The sequence below is a fragment of the Macadamia integrifolia genome, chromosome 14, assembly GCF_013358625.1.
Source record: "Macadamia integrifolia cultivar HAES 741 chromosome 14, SCU_Mint_v3, whole genome shotgun sequence".
NCBI classification, from domain to species: Eukaryota; Viridiplantae; Streptophyta; class Magnoliopsida; order Proteales; family Proteaceae; genus Macadamia; species Macadamia integrifolia.
In genome coordinates, this window is record NC_056570.1 from 10,671,047 (window position 1) to 10,693,826 (window position 22,780).

A 22,780-nucleotide genomic window follows, 5' to 3' on the forward strand; every position below is an offset into this window, starting at 1 on the left:
TTTAGGGATGAAAAAATAAAAAATATCTGTAGAATACACCTACATTGACCCTTGGTTTTTAATTACCTATATCTTCCATTCCAAGCATCAGATTATTCTGGTGCACTGAAAGAAATTTGTAGCAGCCATGTTATGACATGGACTGAATACAAAGATTTTATTCTCAGGATTCACATATCATTATATGTGATGGTATTTTTTCTCAAAGCACTGTAGTAGGATGGGTATGGGTAGTGTTCACTAAAAAATATTTTGAATCTATTATTGTTGTTGGAATTTTGCATTTCTTTCATTCTTTCTCAATAATATTCTTTTACCGAAAAAAAAAAAAAAAAACTATGCTTGAGAGAACAAATATTTTGGTAAGTATATCTATAGTTTTGATGTTATCTCGCTTGTTTTCTAGCTTATAAAATTTCTTTTCCACCATATATAGAAAGATGCACCCCATTGTGTCTATCAAGAGTGCATGTTATGATTAAAAGTGGGATGTTTTATAAAACAGACTGACACCCCAAAATTATGGCCAAAGCCTTGGGGTCAGATTTTAAGGAGCATCCCAAATATTTCCTATTCAATATTAAATCTTAAGGGGAAAAAAAAAAATTTGATTCCTCAAAGCCATATATTATGTGAAGATCCTCTACATGACTGAGACTGCTGGGGCTTGAGCCATTGATGATGTCACGTTAGGGGGCAGGGTTATCGTGAAGTCCTCCCCAACCCCGCCGCACCTACCCACTTTCCACCAACCCATTGTCCCCATCGGGATTTTGTGGTGAGATACACCACCAATCCTTTTATTTAATATAACTTTAATATATGATGTAATTAAAAATATTCCTGCACAGGTTAATACGTTATTATCCTCAACCAGGGAGCATCATGATGTTTTATCTAGGACCATTTTAAAAGATCTGGCCCACCAGTTGAACAGTTCCGATCATTGGAGATGGTAGATCCACATCACAAGCAAAGTATAATGGAGCTGATTTGTCGGAGACAAATAGATTCCTTGCCCATATGTCCAATTCAGATCAATCTGAGTTTGGCAACTGAAACTAGGAGATTGGAAGAGGAAGAGGAAGAGGAAGAGGAAGAGGAACAAAATTAGAAGAATATGATATTATTTATTAAGAAGGTTGAACCGAAGAATAGTGAGAAATTGAAAAAGGAATAGTTCCTTCCTGAAAGTAATAGTAATAGTAATTGTAAAGGGTTTGACCTAGGAGTAGAGGTCGCTGAAACTAGCAAATTGGAAGAGGAGCTCCGTTCCATTCCTTGAGACAATGGAGTAGAGGATCGATCATCTTCCCCTCGCACATCGCCGTGAACACCTTATCAAAATCCTCTCCAGGCGACCTCACCTTCTCTCCTGTAAGCAATCCAGTCTCCAACTCTTCCCTAACAAACTTGTAAAGTGGGTACGATCTGCACTCCTCGATCTGGTTCGGGATCGCCGCTTTCCCGCTCTCCACCTCGCTCCTAGCCGCTTCCACTTCTTTCGGCAAAACCGCCTTCAATTCCTCCTCGAACGCACTAATCTTCTGAAAGATGGAAGTCCCGGCGTTCTTCTCATTCTCGCCGTTGCTCAGCGCGTGCTCCACCAGTACCTGCCTCAGCTTCTGCATGAGTGGGTAAGTGGCACTGCATGGGTCGTCGATGTAGGCGAACAACTGCTCCCGATCCACCACCTTGAGTAGATCCTTTTCGGAGAATCTTGATGGGTGAAGCTCCCCGTTTACTCCCATGGTCAGAACCTTCTTTGCCACTTGGTTCACCGTGTTCTTCACTGTCTGTTTCAAGTTCTCCTCCAAGTGTCTCAGGTCTACGGCTTGACACAGAGCAACCAAGAATGTGGATGACATGAGCTTCAAGACGTCCACTGCTTCGGCTGTCTTCCGGGAAGAGATGAGACCCAAGGAGTTCACGTCTTGGTTGTGCTGCTCTGCGCTCTGGACGTGGTTGGTCACTGGGTTGGCTAAGAATTGTAGCTCTGAGCAGTAAGAGGCCATGGCGATCTCGGCGCCCTTGAAGCCGTAATCCAAACTAGGGTTCCGGCCACCGGAGAGATTAGAGGGAAGACCATTGTTGTAGAAATCGTTGACCATTTCGGAGAATTGGGCGAACATGAGTTTTCCGATGGAACCGATGGCCAAGCGGGTATTGTCCATGGATACACCAATCGGTGTCCCTTGGAAGTTGCCACCGTGGAGGGCCTTGTTTCTTGACACGTCGATCAGAGGGTTGTCGTTCACGGAGTTGATCTCCCGTTCGATGGACTTTGTAGACGTTCTGATCACTTCGATCAGTGGGCCCAACCACTGGGGAGATGTACGGAGGGCGTATCGATCTTGCTTGGGCTTTTGCAAGGGATCCATCTCGTGTAACTTTTTTGCTGCTCTAACATAGGCGCTACCGTCCAAGATGTGTTCCATGATCGCCGCTGACTCGATCTGACCTGGGTGATGCTTTAGTTTATGTGTCAGATGGTCCGTAAACTCCGGTTTGCCTTGCATCACCTCCGCAAAGATTGCTGACAGAACTGATGCAAGGACGGCCAGGATGTTAGCTTCGAAGAGGACCATCGATGCCATTCCGGACCCCACTGCGGTTCCATTGACCATGGCCAAACCCTCCTTGGGCTCCAACTCAAAGAATCCACGGTCGATTCCAGCAGCGCGGAAGGCCTCAGCAGCATCAAGCCAGTCCCCATCTGGGCCCCTTGCCTTGGAGTTTGGACGGCCTGTTAAGAGCCCTGCGATGTAAGATAGAGGGACGAGATCTCCAGAGGCAGTGATAGTCCCACGCAGTGGCAAGCATGGAGTGATGTTGTTGTTTAGGAGTTTGGTGATGGCTTCTAAGATCTCGAATCGGATGCCTGAGTAGCCTTGGAGTAGGGTGTTGATTCTCACCAGCATGGCTGCCCTTGTGGCTGAGTGTGGCAACGTGTGGCTAGATTCCGTTCCATTCCCAAAGATTCCCGCATTCAAGAACCTGAACATCATATTCCACAATAAATTGGTAAACGGTTGATGTATGTTAACTAATTGGATCATATACTCTATTACCCTTTTTCTTTTTTAGTCTCATGTTATTTTTAGGGGAATTTACTGTGTTACCTCCTAGAGAATTTATAAGAACATCCTCTATGTTTCATCAAATTATAATTAAACCCTCTGTTGATTAAGTCAAGAGATGAAATAACTGTTATACCCTTATATCCATTTCACTAAAACAGCTAAGTCTAGAGATAAAATAACCATTATACTTTTTTCACTAAAACTCATTTTAACTCATTCCTCTTCCCCTACCTGAGATAACAAGTCTGAATGTGTTTTTAAGGCCATTGAATCTGCCTCTTCATTAAGATGTGAAGCATGGCGTCGAGTTAGCTTAGGGTTAGAGTTTTATAGAGCAGAGGAAGGTGCCATCAGATTTGCTCTAATGGCGGCCACGGATTCGGTTCAATGTTTTGGGCCAAAACTGCTGTTGCAGTAACCCACTACAAGCGAGGCAGGGGTCTCATCAAGATCAATGGCTGCAGGCTGCCCCACAGTTCCAGAAGAACTCCATTAATCTTCCTTACCAGGCAGAGAGAGAGAGAATTGAAACTTAGATCTCCTTGGTAACCCACTACGCCTTGGAGTGGGCTCTTACCAAGCTTCAAGACTCCATCTCTACCTCTTCATTCATCATCTTTACTGTAGATCACGGAGCGAAATCAACTACCGCCGTCGCCTACGGCCCTGCTCCGCCGGAGTTAATTATGTCTGTTCAAAAGTATAAAGATAAGGTTGCAGTAGCCCTCTTGAAAAAGCTAAAGAAATTTGCGCTGCCCTTGGAGTAACTGCTGAGACAATTGCACTTCGTTCGGCATTTTTCTTTCTGGTTGAATCATGGAATTGGTTGTTGAATTTAAATAGGAAAAAAATTGGCCGATCCAAACCGATACCATGATCGATCCAGAAAAACTGTCAACCACCACCTTTCCCTGCATTTGGATCCGCTTTATCTCCTGAAAAAACGTCAGACAGCAAAATAAGGACAATGCCGCCTCCATTGCCGATTTTGCCGTCCGTCACTGCTGTAATCGATCGGTGGTCCAAATCGTTGGGAGAAAGGTAAATTAGATCTTGGAATCGGTGAAAGAAATGGTAACCTATTATACTATAAGGGTGTTTTAGGTACTCCATATTTAATACGGTTATTATGATATTTAAAATAAAATATAATTACTGACATCAACATATAAAATATATACCTTAACAGTGACTACTAACGCTAGGGGGTCTAAATCTAATTTAGTAAAACAGAAGGAATGTCCTTATAATTATAATATTCTCTAGGGGATGGGGTAAATTTTTCTATTTTTTATTAATGATAGCCATGGGTTAATTAGGTCCTTTTATTTATAAGTAAGGGTTCTTGAGCCGTGAGGGAATCCTATGAAATAATATGTGAGGAGGCATAACGAATAAGGTACCTTGATGATTCAGAGACATTTTATTTATTTATTTATTTATTTATTTATTATTATTATATTATTTATTCTCAATCTTAACTCTTATACACAGGTGACTTGGGAAGATTACTTTGGGTGTTTGATATTCCATTTCATATTTCATTGCACCTACCATATCTAATCTTTTTTTTTTATTATTATTATTATAATAGTCATATTTAAACTACCAACTTAATATATTTGAAGGGTAGGGATTTATTAAATGGGGATGTTTTGTCATTTTGATTGGGACTTTTGTTCCCTTTCAAGATCTTGTGCATGAATACATATTATACATGGTCAGGGACAAAATCTTTTGCCTAATTTTATTTAAGAAAAAAAATACATATAAAGAAATATTACTGACAACTCAAGTAGGTCGATTTTTTCCCATATATGATGTACAAACACGAGATCAATTTAGATTCATCTATGAGAACAATCTCAGACCCTCCTAGTTTTAACATTTGGAATCGTTAAATCTCTCTGATAAGCATTGGGTTTGAACTAAGTGGATTTCAAATAGTAGGAATAATGATCTACGAGAATTTATATGTACCCTGATCCGTTCTTTATACACACACCTAAAGGCCATCCCTTCTAATGGGTGGTAATGGGTGGTAGGTGGATGACGTAGATCCACCGCCACCAAATGAGGTGGCTAAAAAAGAATTCATTTTAGTTAATAAAGACTTCACCTCCAAGGTCGATACACAGGCACATCTAATAATACCTACCACCACAGCTAATAGACTAAAGAAGATTAGATTTACATTTTCTCTAAAAGGAAAGTACTAAAAATAAATACCAAAAAAGTTTGAAAAATATCGTTTTTATGTATAACCTTAGAAGATTAAACTTTTTTTCCTTCCAAAGTTTTAGATGCTTGAAATGATTAGAAAAATATAAAAGGGTTTCGAATTATCTTGATCTTCTCTAATTCTTAATCGTATTAATTTAGTGTAATTGATACTTGTACATTTTCAAAAGCTAATGGTTATAGAAGATCTTTGAAATTCAAATTCATTTTCACGTATCAAATGCCTCAAGTTCAAGTTTCTACGACTATAGAAGTGTATTGTGCACAGAAAAAATTATATAATTAAAATTATAGAGGATCTAAATCCAAATTATTTTCAGACCTGATGAGCTCTTTCTGAAGGGCACCTCCTTGTTTGGTCCTCCTATGTGAAGTTGCACCAAACCCAGTAGTAACACCATAGCTATCTGTCCCTTTGTTCATGCTCTCCCTAACCCAATCGCTGCTCGCATTAACTCCAGCCCTCACCAACTCCGAGATCTTCACCGTTACGCCACCACCGGAAGCATCCTGTGCGGCAATCGCCGCCACCTGAGCGATGGTGAGTGTCTCACCACCGAGTCTAACGATTGGCTTACGGTACTCAGCCACCATCCGCTTCACTTCATCGAGGTGGCTTCCCTTGAGAGACTCCGCTGCCATTCCCCAATTCAAAGGGTCTTCGTGGCAGATTGAGACATGGCCATTACCGTTCTTGTTTGCAAATTCCATTTCTTCTTCTTGATTCTTGATATAGCCAAAATAACCCCTCGGTGGGGGCCATGACACGTGTCGCCTCTGAGACACGTGTCCACCGCCAGACGAAGGGTCCAAGAGACCACTCACACTCGAGCACGCGCAATCACCGAGGCACGCCCGCAGAATCATGCGGGATCACGTCGTCTGCATGGGGGGGATATTCCCCCCAGAAGGTTGGACGTATTCGAGTAGGACTCTAAGAAGGCCGAAGGGGGAAAAACCCTAAGGCCAAAGAGCTATATAAGAAGGCATGGAAGAAAGGGGAAGGTAAGCTCTAACACCCTCACCATTACTCCCTTATTGAACTGTGCGGCCGACCCTGACTTGAGCGTCGGAGGACTAACCCCGGACAAAGTTCCGGGCCTCCGTCGTCTGTGTTTGTGTAGGTTGGATCAGCGGGGTTTTTGGCAGCAACAGATTGGCGCCGTCTGTGGGAACGACGGTAATGGTGGGAAGAACCTACAACCGAAGAAGGACGAGAGCGACGTCCAACGTAGACATGGGGGAAGAACCTTCAGGGGAGCTTCCTCCCTCGGCGGAGACTGGACGAGAAAGAGGTCATGATGACCGGGAAGTGTCCGTCAGATACCAGCGGTCGGCTGGATATTCAGTACGGGAAGACAGCGACCATCAGCCTCCCGCGGCCCAGGAGTACGTGACAAGGCAGCAGTTCGAAGACCTCCAGAACAAATACAACCGGATGGCAGAGACTATGAGGGAGGTCTCCAAAGCTGTCTCCCATAAGACCGGCGGAGCACCCCCAGGGACTCACGTCCAGTTCGAGAGGGCTCGAGAAGAAGACCGAAGCAGTACGGGATCGACGAGGGCCGGCCGCGATCCTCGAAACCGAGCAAGGGAGAGTCCCGCGCCCCGAAGTAGGACGCGACGCGCCGCTAGAGACCCGCATGGGGATCAGCACCAAGGAGACAAGCAGAGATCCGAGGACTCGGGATTAAAGAGGATGATCTTGGACCTGAAGGACGAGATCAGAAAGGTGGCAGAAAACCAGACAGGGAACCGCGAGCCCGACCTCACCAATGATACGGCCTTAGCTGACGAGGTCATGAGGGACCCGCTCCCAATCGGTTTCCGCCTGCCCAAGTACGACACCTATGACGGGTCGGGGGACCCCGTCGATCACTTGGAAGGCTTCAAGGTCGCCATGCAATTCCATCGCGTCTCAGAAAATATTATGTGTCGGGCCCTCCCATTGACGTTCAGGGGAGCGGCGAGGCTGTGGTATAACCGACTACCGACGAAGTCGATTCACAGCTTCAGCGACCTAAGTTACTTCTTCGTGAAGGGGTTCTCTAGCAGCCAGCCCCTCCAGAAGACTACGTTGAACCTAACCAACGTCAAACAGCAAGAAGGGGAATCGCTGCGGAATTACATGAAGCGATTCCAACAAGAAAAGATCACGATCAGGGGCCTAGACCCGAAGGAGGAGTTCACGGCCCTGCTGGGTGGCGTCAAGGACAAGGAATTGAAGAGGTCCCTGGCGAAGCATACGCCTAGAGATCTGACCGAGCTGAGGGCGCGATGCGATAAGTATATCCAGATGGAGGAAACCCTCCAGGCAGATGAAGAAGTCGAAAGGAAGGCGGCGAGGAAGAGGCCCTTGAGGGTTGATGATAAACCCACCGACGAAGAAAAAAGACGAAAGTCCGAGCGCAGTCGGGCCCCCAGTCCGTCGAGGAAGTTTGAGAGCTATGCACCTCTGAACCGAAGACGAACAGAGGTGTTAATGCAGATAAAAGATTCTCCAGATGCCAGGGCCATGAAGTGGCTAGGAAAGATGGGGCGACATCCCGAAAGACGCAATGTGGATAGATACTGCCACTTCCACAGAGACCACGGCCATGACACCGAGGACTGTTGGCATCTCAAGGGGGAGATAGAAGGAATGATCAGAAGGGGATACTTAGGCAGATTTGTAGACCGGGAGAAAGAGCTGGCTCCAGAAGGCAATGGCCGGAGAGATAACCGTCGGAGAGACGGTGGAGGTCGGTATGAAAGAGGGGGGCTCGCCCGCAGAAGAAATCAAGAACAGCGGAGGAACCAAACACCAGAGGAAGATGGACACCGACCTCGAGAGGAGAACAAGAGCCCAACAAGAGTTATAGCAACCATTTGTGGAGGCCCGGCCGCAGGAGAGAGTTCGGTCTCTGCCAGGAAGGCGAAGGCCTACGCGAGGAGCGTACATGTGGCAGAATGGTCGAACAAGAAGGCAAAGACGGGGACGGTCATCTCCTTTTCAGACGATGATCTGGAAGGGGTACAGACCCCGCATGACGATGCCTTGGTCATCGCCATGACTATAGGAGATTGCAAAGTAAAGAGGATCTTGGTGGATAACGGCAGCTCAGCTGATATCCTGTTCCTCGAGGCTTTCCGGAAGATGGGGCTCGACGAAGGAAAGTTAAAAAAGGTCGAACACCCACTGCAAGGATTCTCTGGCACCCCGGTGAAGGTGGAAGGGTCGATAGAGCTGCCGGTTCGAGCTGGCACCGGAGATCGCCAGGCGACGGTGATGATCAACTTCCTGGTAGTGAGCATTACATCAGCGTATAATGCCATACTAGGAAGAGTCGGGTTGAATCTGTTAAAGGCCATCGTCTCCACCCCCCATCTCAAAATGAAGTTCCCAACCAAGAATGGCGTCGGGGAATGTCGGGGTGATCAGGAGACGTCCCGAAGATGTTACGCCACTACTCTCTGGGGAAAAGAAAAGGCGGGTGAGACGCTCCCAATAGAGGATTTACGTGATGATGCCGGTTATCAACGGGGAGAGCCGGCCGAAGACTTGGTGCAAGTTGAAGCTGAGGAAGGAGATGACACTCGGCAATTTCAGATTGGGGCTACCATGCCAAGGCCGCAACAAGAAAGGCTCATCTCATTCCTACGGAGCAACATTGACGTATTCGCCTGGTCGGCGTCGGACATGCCCGGGATTGACCGAGAGGTAATAGAACATCACCTGAACGTCAGCCCAATGAAGAAGCCGGTGCAGCAGAGGAAGAGAACGTTCGCCCCAGAAAGGCAGAAGAAGATAGATGAGGAAGTAGAAAAGTTACTATAGGCCCGGTTCATCCGTGAGATTCATTACCCGGAGTGGATATCGAACGTGGTGATGGTCCCGAAGGCAAACGGGAAGTGGAGGATCTGCATCGACTTCACCGACCTGAATAAGGCCTGCCCCAAAGATGCATACCCCCTACCGAAGATAGACCTGCTCATCGACGCCACGGCGGGATACGAGGCACTGAGTTTCATGGATGCATATTCGGGGTACAACCAAATCAAAATGGCCGAGGCTGACGTCCCGAAAACCTCCTTCATAACTGAAGGAGGGTTGTACTGCTATGAGGTCATGCCTTTCGGACTAAAGAATGCGGGGGCCACCTATCAGAGGTTGGTGAACAAAGTTTTTAAAGGGCTGATTGGCAAGACCATGGAAGTGTACGTGGATGACATGCTCGTGAAAAGCCTGAAGGTGGAAAGACATATCCAAGACTTGGAAGAGGCGTTCCAAGTGCTACGACGGTACGGCATGAAGCTGAACCCGACAAAATGTGCCTTCGGAGTAGCCTCGGGGAAGTTTCTTGGCTTCATCGTTTCAGAAAGAGGAATCGAAGCCAACCCAGTCAAGATACAAGCCATTCGGGACATGAGGTCACCCCAGAATGTAAAGCAAGTCCAGGAGCTGACGGGTCGGGTAGCTGCCCTCGGAAGATTTATGTCTCGGTCTGCTGATAGATGCCTTCCTTTCTTCAAGGCGCTGAAAGGGGCTAAAAGGTTCGAGTGGACGGAGGAGTGCGAAAAATCTTTCGAGCAATTGAAGGAGTACTTGGCTGCACCCCCACTGCTGACAAAGCCGAACACCGGAGATATTCTACAGCTGTACCTTGCTGTATCGACGGTTGCTGTAAGCGCCGTATTGACGAAAGAGGAAGGAAAGCAACAACGGCCAATATACTATGTCAGCCGAACCCTCTTAGATGCCGAGACAAGATATCGAAAGGCGGAAAAAGTGGCGTACGCCCTCGTGACGGCGGCAAGAAAGCTGAGGCCATATTTTCAGTCACATACAATATGCGTACTCACCGACCAGCCTCTGAAGAAAATACTACAACGGCCAGATATGTCCGGTCGTCTAGTAAATTGGGCCATAGAGTTGGGAGAGTTCGACATCCAGTACAAGCCGAGAACCGCAATTAAAGCACAGGCCCTCGCAGACTTCATAGCGGAGACGACGATTCCCGATGACCCGCAGGAATCCGCTGAGGGACGAGCAGATGAGGCCTGGACGCTGTATGTGGATGGGGCTTCCAACAGTGATGGAAGTGGCGCTGGAATCGTGCTGGTAAGCCCCGAAGGCTTCAAAGTAGAGTGCGCCCTGCGGTTCGACTTCGATGCCTCCAACAACGAAGCGGAGTACGAAGCAATAATAGCCGGAATTAATCTGGCTCGGGCTTTGATGGTGAAGGAACTAGTAGTGAATAGCGACTCCCAACTCGTGGTGCGACAAGTGAATGGCGAATATGAGGCCAAAGAGCAGAGGATGGCCGAATACTTGAACACGGTGCGAGAAAGGTCAGCGGTTTTCAAGGAATTTGAGGTAAAGCAGGTGTCACGAGAAGAGAATGCTAGCGCAGACGCACTGTCGCAGCTGGCCACTTCCGACTTCGCGGAACTTGGGCGAGCGGTGTATTTCGAAGTACTACCACAGCCAAGCATCGAGAAACCCCACGAAGTGTTACCCGTAGGTGAAAACGGCCGAAGCTGGATGGACGCCATAATGGAATACCTCAAGGAGGGGAAGCTCCCAGAGAACAAGGACGAAGCAAGAAAAGTAAGAATGAGGTCGGCACGTTTTTTCCTGAAGGATGACACGCTGTACAAGATAGGGTTTACCTCACCGTACCTCAAGTGCCTGGATTCGTCCGACGGCGAGTACGCGCTCCGGGAAGTGCATGAAGGGATATGTGGCCAACACCTTGGAGCCCGGGCCCTGGCTCACAAAGTACTAAGGCAGGGCCTGTACTGGCCGACAATGAGGAAGGACGCGGAAGCACTGGTCAGGAAATGCGTCAAGTGCCAGATGTTCGCCCCCGTGCCTAGGCTACATTCTACCGAGCTGTCGCCCTTATCTAGCCCAGTACCGTTCGCCATGTGGGGGATGGACATCTTAGGTCCGTTCCCCTTGGCCACGAGACAAAGGAAGTTTGTGGTGGTGGCAGTCGACTATTTCACGAAGTGGGCGGAAGCCGAAGCCCTAGCAACGATAACAGAAAAGAACATAAGGGACTTCTTCCAGAGAGCGGTGGTATACAGATTCGGAATCCCCCAGATCGTGGTTACGGATAATGGCACTCAGTTCGCCAATCCAACTTTCGACGCGTTCTGTGAAGCCCTCGGCATCAATCACCGGAAAACCTCCGTCGGGTATCCCTCGACCAATGGACAAACAGAAGTAACCAACCGTACTTTACTCCAAGGGATAAAAAAGAGGCTAGATGATGCCAAAGGACTATGGGCAGACGAGTTGTACCACATTCTCTGGGCCTACCGCACCACTGAGAGGTTAGCTACCGGAGAAACACCCTTCATGTTAACATACGGCACTGAAGCTGTACTCCCAGTGGAGATAGGGGCTATTACCCATCGCATTCGGTATTACAACGAATACGAAAATGACGAAGGACTCCGGGCAAATTTGGACCTCTTGGCAGAAACCAGAGAAGCTTCACAGGAAAGGATGGCCGCCTACCAACGGAGGATCGCCAGGCACTACAACACCAAAGTCCGGAAGAACGAGTTTAGGCAGGGCGACCTTGTCCTCAGAAGGGCGGAAGTGTCGGACCCAAGGCATCAAGGGAAGCTAGACCCAAGCTGGGAAGGCCCCTACAGAGTCTCGAGGGTAATACGACCAGGGTCCTACCACCTAGAGACTACGGGGGGAGTAAGGGTACCTCGGTCGTGGAACTCAGATAATCTAAGAAAATTCCACCAGTAGTAAAGTATCTCTGTTAGTTTTTTTTTCCGTCTGTAGTTCTTTGCAATTATTGCTCTTCTGAACCTTTTAAATTGTAATTCATCTTGAAATCCGCAAGATTTAATTCATGAATAATACGAGAGCTGGTTTACGGCAACTGAGGATCCTCCAGGCTGATTACCTCTAACCTTGAGGAACAGATGACTGAAGGTCCACACCTTGGAGGCTCAATCACCCCTTCGGCTCGGAGTTCGGCCATAGCCGAACAGACCTGACCGAAGGAGTACCATCTAACAGACCCTTCGGCTGGAGCCGAGGGTATCTTCGGTGATTCGGTGATCCTGATTGTTGGGCCCTCGACCTTCGGTGAACCCCTCGACCTTCGGTGAACCCTTCGGCTCGAGCCGAGAAGGAAAACACTTGGTAAAATATTGCTAGTAATAACAGGGTCGGCCTTCGTCTGACTTATTGACAGGTCGACCCTCGGTGAAGACCTAGCATCCAATAGACCTTCGGTTGGAGCCGAGGGTACACAACTGGGTGGTTGCCATCGAATGGACCACCTTCGGCCAAGGCCCAGATTCATGCGATTGACAAACCCTTCGGCTGGAGCCGAGAGGGAAAACACAATATTGCTAGTGATTACAGGGTCGGCCTTCGTCTGACTTGCTAACAGGTCGACCCTCGGCAAAGTCTCGGGGCCATGCGCCTATTGACAACTAGGGTTTCGGCCCTTTGCAATTATTTATGAATCAAAGATCAAATGAACAAATGAAGAAAGATGATTGCATTCATAAAGGCCCGAAGGCAAGGATTACACAAGGCCCGAAGGCTAGTTACATATGAAGCCCGAAGGCAAAAAACTACAAAAGGCCCGAAGGCTAGTTACTATACTAAGGCCCGAAGGCTAGCTACATGACGAGGGGGGAGCCTGCGCTGAGAGCCGGGGCGACCTTAAGGAGCATCTGTCGGGTTCACTGCCTCGTCTTCGGCTGGGAGTGCCTCCTGGTCCGAACCCCCACGACCAGGGGTCGGANCCTTTTTTTTTTTTAGTCTCATGTTATTTTTAGGGAAATTTACTGTGCTACCTCCTAGAGAATTTATAAGAACATCCCCTATGTTTCATCAAATTATAATTAGACCCTCTATTGATTAAGTCAAGAGATGAAATGACTGTTATACCCTTATATCCATTTCACTAAAACAGTTAAGTCTAAAGATAAAATAACTATTATACCTTTTTCACTAAAACTCATTTTAACTCATTCCTCTTCCCCCACCTGAGATAACAAGTCTGAATGTGTTTTTAAGGCCATTGAATCTGCCTCTTCATTAAGATGTGAAGCATGGCGTCGAGTTAGCTTAGGGTTAGAGTTTTATAGAGCAGAGGAAGGTGCCATCAGATTTGCTCTAATGGCGGCCACGGATTCGGTTCAATGTTTTGGGCCAAAACTGCTGTTGCAGTAACCCACTACAAGCGAGGCAGGGGTCTCATCAAGATCAATGGCTGCAGGCTGCCCCACAGTTCCAGAAGAACTCCATTAATCTTCCTTACCAGGCAGAGAGAGAGAGAATTGAAACTTAGATCTCCTTGGTAACCCACTACGCCTTGGAGTGGGCTCTTACCAAGCTTCAAGACTCCATCTCTACCTCTTCATTCATCATCTTTACTGTAGATCACGGAGCGAAATCAACTACCGCCGTCGCCTACGGCCCTGCTCCGCCGGAGTTGATTATGTCTGTTCAAAAGTATAAAGATAAGGTTGCAGTAGCCCTCTTGAAAAAGCTAAAGAAATTTGCGCTGCCCTTGGAGTAACTGCTGAGACAATTGCACTTCGTTCGGCATTTTTCTTTCTGGTTGAATCATGGAATTGGTTGTTGAATTTAAATGGGAAAAAAATTGGCCGATCCAAACCGATACCATGATCGATCCAGAAAAACTGTCAACCACCACCTTTCCCTGCATTTGGATCCGCTTTATCTCCTGAAAAAACGTCAGACAGCAAAATAAGGACAATGCCGCCTCCATTGCCGATTTTGCCGTCCGTCACTGCTGTAATCGATCGGTGGTCCAAATCGTTGGGAGAAAGGTAAATTAGATCTTGGAATCGGTGAAAGAAATGGTAACCTATTATACTATAAGGGTGTTTTAGGTACTCCATATTTAATACGGTTATTATGATATTTAAAATAAAATATAATTACTGACATCAACATATAAAATATATACCTTAACAGTGACTACTAACGCTAGGGGGTCTAAATCTAATTTAGTAAAACAGAAGGAATGTCCTTATAATTATAATATTCTCTAGGGGATGGGGTAAATTTTTCTATTTTTTATTAATGATAGCCATGGGTTAATTAGGTCCTTTTATTTATAAGTAAGGGTTCTTGAGCCGTGAGGGAATCCTATGAAATAATATGTGAGGAGGCATAACGAATAAGGTACCTTGATGATTCAGAGACATTTTATTTATTTATTTATTTATTTATTTATTATTATTATATTATTTATTCTCAATCTTAACTCTTATACACAGGTGACTTGGGAAGATTACTTTGGGTGTTTGATATTCCATTTCATATTTCATTGCACCTACCATATCTAATCTTTTTTTTTTATTATTATTATTATAATAGTCATATTTAAACTACCAACTTAATATATTTGAAGGGTAGGGATTTATTAAATGGGGATGTTTTGTCATTTTGATTGGGACTTTTGTTCCCTTTCAAGATCTTGTGCATGAATACATATTATACATGGTCAGGGACAAAATCTTTTGCCTAATTTTATTTAAGAAAAAAAATACATATAAAGAAATATTACTGACAACTCAAGTAGGTCGATTTTTTCCCATATATGATGTACAAACACGAGATCAATTTAGATTCATCTATGAGAACAATCTCAGACCCTCCTAGTTTTAACATTTGGAATCGTTAAATCTCTCTGATAAGCATTGGGTTTGAACTAAGTGGATTTCAAATAGTAGGAATAATGATCTACGAGAATTTATATGTACCCTGATCCGTTCTTTATACACACACCTAAAGGCCATCCCTTCTAATGGGTGGTAATGGGTGGTAGGTGGATGACGTAGATCCACCGCCACCAAATGAGGTGGCTAAAAAAGAATTCATTTTAGTTAATAAAGACTTCACCTCCAAGGTCGATACACAGGCACATCTAATAATACCTACCACCACAGCTAATAGACTAAAGAAGATTAGATTTACATTTTCTCTAAAAGGAAAGTACTAAAAATAAATACCAAAAAAGTTTGAAAAATATCGTTTTTATGTATAACCTTAGAAGATTAAACTTTTTTTCCTTCCAAAGTTTTAGATGCTTGAAATGATTAGAAAAATATAAAAGGGTTTCGAATTATCTTGATCTTCTCTAATTCTTAATCGTATTAATTTAGTGTAATTCTCTCTCTGTACATGATACTTGTACATTTTCAAAAGCTATTGTACATTTTCAAAAGCTAATGGTTATAGAAGATCTTTGAAATTTAAATTCATTTTCACGTATCAAATGCCTCAAGTTCAAGTTTCTACGACTATAGAAGTGTATTGTGCACAGAAAAAATTATATAATTAAAATTATAGAGGATCTAAATCCAAATTATTTTCAGACCTGATGAGCTCTTTCTGAAGGGCACCTCCTTGTTTGGTCCTCCTATGTGAAGTTGCACCAAACCCAGTAGTAACACCATAGCTATCTGTCCCTTTGTTCATGCTCTCCCTAACCCAATCGCTGCTCGCATTAACTCCAGCCCTCACCAACTCCGAGATCTTCACCGTTACGCCACCACCGGAAGCATCCTGTGCGGCAATCGCCGCCACCTGAGCGATGGTGAGTGTCTCACCACCGAGTCTAACGATTGGCTTACGGTACTCAGCCACCATCCGCTTCACTTCATCGAGGTGGCTTCCCTTGAGAGACTCCGCTGCCATTCCCCAATTCAAAGGGTCTTCGTGGCAGATTGAGACATGGCCATTACCGTTCTTGTTTGCAAATTCCATTTCTTCTTCTTGATTCTCAACACAGACACTTCTTATATTTGAACTTTGTTTTACAAAAGCTAAAGAAGAAAGATAAGAGAGAGAAAGAAGAGAGAAGGAAATTCAGGAATTTTAATTGAATTTCCTGAGTTTGGTTGAGGTATGTGAGTTCCTTTAAATAGAGTGGGCAAGTCTAAGGAATGAATGAGTAGGTGGGGATGGAAACGGGTTAGTTGAAAACGTTTTAGGGCCGTAGGATGCTCATGATGTTGGAAGGTGGTGATGTTGCCATGTTGGAACAGATGGGAACACGTCAGACTTATGGGTCCCATGCTGACGCGGATTTTACCTGTCAAACTTGTAGATGGGAAAGTGGTTGGTAAGTCCAAAAGGACAACCTCATGTTGTCATTCGGTCATTACTTAAATAATTAATTAGGCATAATCACTGGTCATTATCTGATGTTCTAATAGCGGTACATCTAAATTTACTCATCTACCTTTTTTTTTTTTTTTTTTTTTTTTTATCATTTTTTGAATAATCATTTATTTTCTTCCTACCTTTAAAAGACAATATACCCTCATAATTTATATGATTTTGAATTTTCATGTCGCATAGTATTCAAACTTCAACTATTTTTAGAATAAAAAGAAAAATTATGTGATGGAAAAAAAATATATATATATATATATATATATTTATATCCTATGAAACAGTGTTTTCTTTTCCAAAAAAAAAAATTTGTTTTCATGAGTGCTATTTCATATTAGGGATTTAAAAAATGATTTTAAAATTTAGATGGGAACCAATGGAATTGAATGAATCAACTTGGAACTACGTATTGGATTGATCTCTGTTGATTTTGATTGGAATCATCTTAGAATTAGCAAAAATTGATCGATCTTTATCTATAATTTTAAGTTTGAAATTGAGGTTTAATTACATCAATCCATGTTATTCTAGTTTGGAATTGTCCCCAAAACCCCGTAGAATCACCCCTCATATCTAGAAACCTAGTATTCCAATTTAAGAAACCCTTAATGTGGAGCTTAAAAAACTGATTCACATTTCTTTGAACAATAGGAAACTCTAATTAAAAGTTAATAAGACCTTCAAAGCTAAGATGAAACTATTCTGAAGATATCGGACTTTTTTTCATTTGAAAAGGAGAAGAAATGACATTTTAATGGTTAGCTTATCTCAATGGCTTTAAGATGACAAGGTGTTATACTTCCATATAAATTAACAAGAGTCTTATACGCTTTAATAACAATAGTAGTAGCAACATTGGATAGATATTGAATTAAGTCATATTATTCAACTATCATGTAATTATTTCATTGTTAGACAATCAATATTGGAAAGTCTTGCCGAAGATAAATTCATTATAATTAAGATAATTATACGATCAGTAATGATATATGGTGCTAATAAATTTTGGACAATAAATAAACTTAGAGAAGTTGAAATGAGGATATTGAGATGGATAAGTAACAAAACTACAAACTAATAATAATAATAATACTAATAATAATGAAAATAAGAAGAAAAAGAAGTAATAAAAAAATATAAGTTAATTTATTAATAATTCTAATATATATATATATATATATGATAAGTTAAGAGAAAGCCCTTTAAGTTGGTATGGACACATGCAACAAACCTCTGGAGGCTTAGGTAAAGAGGAGTAGCATGATTGAGATTGTAGGATTTAAAAGAGTTAGGGGTAAGCAAAAAATTACCTTAGAATAGGTGGTGAGGAAATACATGCATATCCTAGAACTATTAATAGTCATTAATAAAAAATTACCCTAGAATAAGTATGAATTTGAATAGAGGTTGTTGACTCGAAAATGAGTATACATGTAGCCAATTCCATTTAATTGTGATAAGGTTGATATGAGTTGAACAAAACTATTTTTGTTTCTAAATCTGAAGAAAATAATTACACAATAATCCTCCACCTAAAATATCTTTATTATATGCCCAACATTGTTCTTAATACATATGATTTTGTCACAGATATAAAATATTTTGTAGTGACTTTCTGAAATTCCTTAACTTGCTATATTTAGGTTTTAAATAATATGAAAAATACAAAATAGCAATTTAAAGCCCATATAAAATAGGGAGGTGGGTTTGTACAATTGATAGACATGCTTTTTCATAGTGCTAGCTTTCCTAGCTAACACATCTTAGTGATTGATATATCAATTGCATGGGTTAGTAGATGATTGATATATTAAATATCTGTTTTTTTTTTTTTTTTTTTGGGTAAAGAATGTCTGTTGAAATGAGGAGAGTAATAGAGCAATAGTTTTATATCTTTTTCTTTTTCTTACACCCTTGTGCCTTTCTATGCTTAAGGAGCTTTCTCCACCTAATGTTTTAAATTAAGTTTTTATATTGACCTCTAAACTAATTACGTGTTAAACAACTAAAACTATTACAATTAGTTATGTTTTAATTGTTATATCATTTTACAAAAATATTGACTTTTCAAAAAGTTTAATTATTATTTTTTTTTTCAAAAACATTTTTCTCAAATCATTATCCTTCAACAAACCCTTCAAGGGAGTTGAGTGGTAGAGCTGTTACTGTATGTCATTCACACCATCAAAGAACTTGAGCTTGCTCTCTTGCACTTTAAAGAGAGCAACTTAATTAGGATTAAAAATTAATTAAAACTAATTATAATCTTAGAGAGAGACAGAGAGAGAGGTTGTTGATCCAACTCATCTAGTCGCACTCACAGCTACCAAACCCCTGAGGTGCCATGCGTCATGGTAGGTAGGAAACGGCTGCGTGCTCTCGATTCCCCCAACCCCAAGGCAAGAGACCAGATTTGAAGGGGAGGGGGAAACTGACAATATAATTTTATTTTATTTTATCTCATTTTTTTGCACAGAACCTAGAAAGGCAACTGAGTTGGTGGAGATGACTTGAGAGAGACACGTTTTTAAATCACTTATATATATGGGAAGAATTTATATTGTTTTTTTAAGGAACTCACAGCAGGAGCAACTGGACCTTTTCACAATCAACTGTGTCAGGATGTTTTCTAAGCTAGATCGCTAAGATTTTTTTTTTCTTTTTTTAATAATAAAATGAAAAATCATGAGAAGAACGGAATATTGAATTTTTTTTCTTCTTTGATAAGAACGGAATATTGAAATTTGAATCATGTAAAACGTTGTATTAAAAAATAAATGATTAGTTAAAAGGTGTTTAGACTATGTTTGATTACAAGAGAAATTAAAGGGAAGTGAAATGAGAATTTTTAAATCTAAAAAAAGAATTTTTATAATTATCATCCCATCTGATTGTATAAATTACTTAAATTTCTTATCATATTTAATAATGATATATTTTTTACATGTAAATTTATTTCACATTTTAAATCGAAGGGATTTAAATGCAAAGTAAGTGAAACCAAACAAAACCTAAAAGAGCTGCAGAATGTAATTCAGAGACACAATAACGTGAGAAAATGCGAGAAAGAGAGTAAGAAAAAAAATGACCATTGCGAAATTAATTAAAGAAAAAGAGATTAGGGAGGTGTAAGGGAAAGACAACAAACCAAGGTCACCTTCAAGACAAGAGTTTCTTTGGTAGATGGTAGAGGTGTTTGGTGTTGAATTTATTTCACCAAACCCACTTGAAGAAACAAAGACCATGCATCCATTCAGTTTCTCCCTTTCAAGCATCAAACATAAACCTCCTTGGCTCTGAAGGAGTTGCATAATTAAAAGCGAGGAAGCCTATGTTTGGGCTGATTTTCTTCTTCTTCCGTTCTTTAATTGATCTCTCCTTTTCTTGGTGCTGGCTTTTTCAACACTTAACTTGAGGTTCTTGGTTGGTCTAAGAAAAGAAAGTAGTACATGGATATATGTTCATCTCTTTATCAATATATCTAACTAAAAATAAGGGCATGGATGTGTCCTTTTCACATATAAAAAAATGGGTCAAAATTTTCTATCCGTGAAATGCCTTTGTGCCGTAGACACGGTTGTACAATGACCACCAAACTCCTGCCTATGGGTGTACGTCTCTATGTGTAGGTGCAAGGGCCTCTCACAACCAAAAAACATTTGTCCAAAAAACATTATGGAAGGAAAGAGTCAAATCTTCATCAGTCAGGTTCTTTTTAGATCTCTATTCTGATGTGCAAGTTTGGTAAATAGTGATGAGCAGTGTTAGCCACCGAAAGAGAAGGTGTTATCGGTGTTAGGTTATCTCAAGGAAAGCTAAGTTAAGCTGCCTTTGACACCAAATTTATATAATTAAAGACCACACGCATTCGTAAGCATGCACTGAGCAGTCAAAAATTCTCTGGTCATAATTAATTGAAGAATCCTAATTCCTTATCCATATTTAACCAATGGAGTTGGTAGTGGATCTTGATGAGTCTCCTAATGCTTATTATTAGGTTGATAGTACTAGCACCTACTTCAACCCTTGAGGCTTAGGTTGGTGGAAAGAATTGGTAGCTCATGCACTGATCTTAATTATTATAATGTCCTATGGGGAGTGACAAAGAATTAGCATTTTTCTAATCCATCTATTTAATTTTTATATATCTGATTATTTGGCATAGCAATCCTTTAATCAAATTAACCACTTATCTAGGATTCTAAAATAAACCTATCCTAGATTTTCCTTTATTTTTTTTTTCCTATGACAATTTTATTCTTAGTTATGTTATCTTCTTTTTTTTTTTTTTTTAATTAGACCATTGAAAAGTATGTTTGTGCTTGAAATTTGAATCCAAAAGAGTTTTTTTTTTTTTTTTTGGGTGTGGTGGGGTTGTACAAATTCCATGTTTACATTATCATAGAAAATTGCAAATGAAATACTTTACTCAAAAGCTTAAACTATCAGGTGATGAATTCCAACTAGAATATAAAGTCTATTTGTAACCGGGACGTTGGTACTTTTTTTTTCCTTTTACTAATTTAATTTTTCTTTTCCCTTAAAAAAAAAAATACTAGGATTTAAAGTCATCTAAGATCCCAGAGTTAGTCGATATAGAATTATTCTGAATGTTTTTGAAGTTATTGAACAACTCGGTTCTTTCTTCTTCCAATTAAGCCACTGAACAACTCAATTTCAATATAAAATAAATAAATAAATAAAACAACTACGTATCTTCTGAGATATACAATCTATCTTCCCCTTAAATTTTACTTCTCTTCATAAGAGGGAGGCCAGGATCTGCAGATCCATCACAATCAAAATTCAAAACCCAAAAAAAAATATATATATATATATATATATATACAATTAAGGAAGGTGGGTTCTCTTAATCCAATTCTGAGTCTCTTGGATATTAAGGGGCATTCTGGATGCGAGAAGTGAGAACTGGTGACTCCAAGAAAAAAAGGTCAGTTGTTAGGTGTAAAAACTGTAATGAGGGGACAGCTCAGCACCATACAACCACCAATGAGTAAACCTTTTATTTTTCAACCAACTTTTGGCCTTAACCAAGTCGATATAGCACGTAAATTGTCGACCTGCGGAACTCACAATTTTTCCTAACAAATTCATTTTTAAAGCAGGAACCAGTGCTTGATCAACACTTCCTACAAATGGTGTGGCCAAGAATGGAATCCCACGGTCCCCACCTTCTTGTCTCCTCCCCCAGTTTGTGTCTAATGTAAGGGAAGCATTACTTCCTGGTCAGACTTTTAATAACAGATACCGAACAGAAAGCCCAACTGGTTGGTCAGAAAGAACACAGGACGAACTAGTTGGGCTTCCTTTTAGTTGCATCTTTGTCTTGTAATTTTTGTATTCTTTTTTTTTTAGATTTTAAAAGAAAATTTATTTATTATTCAGAAAAAATATGACCCACAAACATATACTTTGGACTCCACATGAGGTTATCATGGTTGCAGAGAACGTGTTTCTTGAGTTCTCTACAGTTAATGGTTTCAATCTTCACCATATGTACGTCGTCCTCCATACCATTAGCGACTGCCATGCATGATAGATGGAAGCCTCCTTCATCAAGTTCCTTAAAGTGAATTGTGATGCTTCACTAGCTCAAGGAAGTTCAAAGGGTGGTGTTGGCTTTATTTTTAGGGATCACCAGAATAAGCAGATTAAGGGGGTGTTTGGTTCGGTAAATCAAATGGTGTATGTATCGGATATGAATGTCAATCTTTTGATAGACATTCTTCTGAACTATGTTTATTTCTGAAAAATCGTTTAGTTGCCTTGAGGTTAGTACATGTTTCTCGCGGGTTGAGATATTGGTTTCCGTAGAGAACATCTTTCCGCTTTCTCCTTTTATACTAGGTGGTAAAAAGGTTGCTCAAATCTGAGTTTAAGTGTTGAGGTAAACTCAGATTTGACACACATCATTTGTAATATAGTCATTCATGGGAAGTAGGATTTTCACTTATAAGGGTCATTCTAGTGGAACCAAACAATTCCAAAAATTAAGAATTATCATTCTAAAGAATGTCATCCCAAAGATTTACCGAACCAAACACCCCCTAAAGCTTTCTCCATTCCTTAGTATTTCAGCTCTGCTGCACAAGGTGAGGCTTTAGCAATCCGGAATGCTTTGTCACAGGCGTTGGCACTAGGCTTTTACCATCTTCAAGTTGAGTTTGATAGTATGGAGACGGTGGAGTTAATTAAGGACCATGCTCGGGTACCACCACTGATGATCGCAGCTATTACCCATGATATTAGATCTCTT

The 22,780-nt window shown here is 41.8% G+C and overlaps 2 protein-coding genes across 2 annotated transcripts; both read right to left on the reverse strand.

Annotated features, from left to right (window-relative positions):
* Window positions 1–863: 863 nt before the first annotated feature.
* On the reverse strand, window positions 864–16,183 carry LOC122061512 (phenylalanine ammonia-lyase-like). The gene is made up of 3 exons (XM_042624797.1): window positions 16,093–16,183; window positions 5,647–6,035; window positions 864–2,997 (listed from the first exon to the last, which is right to left on the reverse strand). The coding sequence occupies exons 2-3, from the start codon at window positions 6,033–6,035 to the stop codon at window positions 1,248–1,250; spliced, it is 2,139 nt and encodes a 712-aa protein (XP_042480731.1). The 5' UTR covers window positions 16,093–16,183; the 3' UTR covers window positions 864–1,247.
* Window positions 14,691–16,093, reverse strand: LOC122061515 (phenylalanine ammonia-lyase 2-like). The gene has a single exon (XM_042624799.1). It carries the CDS (start codon window positions 16,090–16,092, stop codon window positions 15,670–15,672), a length of 423 nt encoding a protein of 140 aa, XP_042480733.1. The 5' UTR covers window position 16,093; the 3' UTR covers window positions 14,691–15,669.
* Window positions 16,184–22,780: the final 6,597 nt, after the last annotated feature.

Bases quoted from the DNA above. Each gene is read 5' to 3' on its own strand.
- LOC122061512 (XM_042624797.1), bottom strand. From the start codon at position 6,035: ATGGAATTTGCAAACAAGAACGGTAATGGCCATGTCTCAATCTGCCAC. The intron at 2,998-5,646 runs GTCTGAAAATAA...TATGATGTTCAG, and splicing joins CTTCAGAAAGAGCTCATCAG to GTTCTTGAATGCGGGAATCT.
- LOC122061515 (XM_042624799.1), bottom strand. From the start codon at position 16,092: ATGGAATTTGCAAACAAGAACGGTAATGGCCATGTCTCAATCTGCCAC.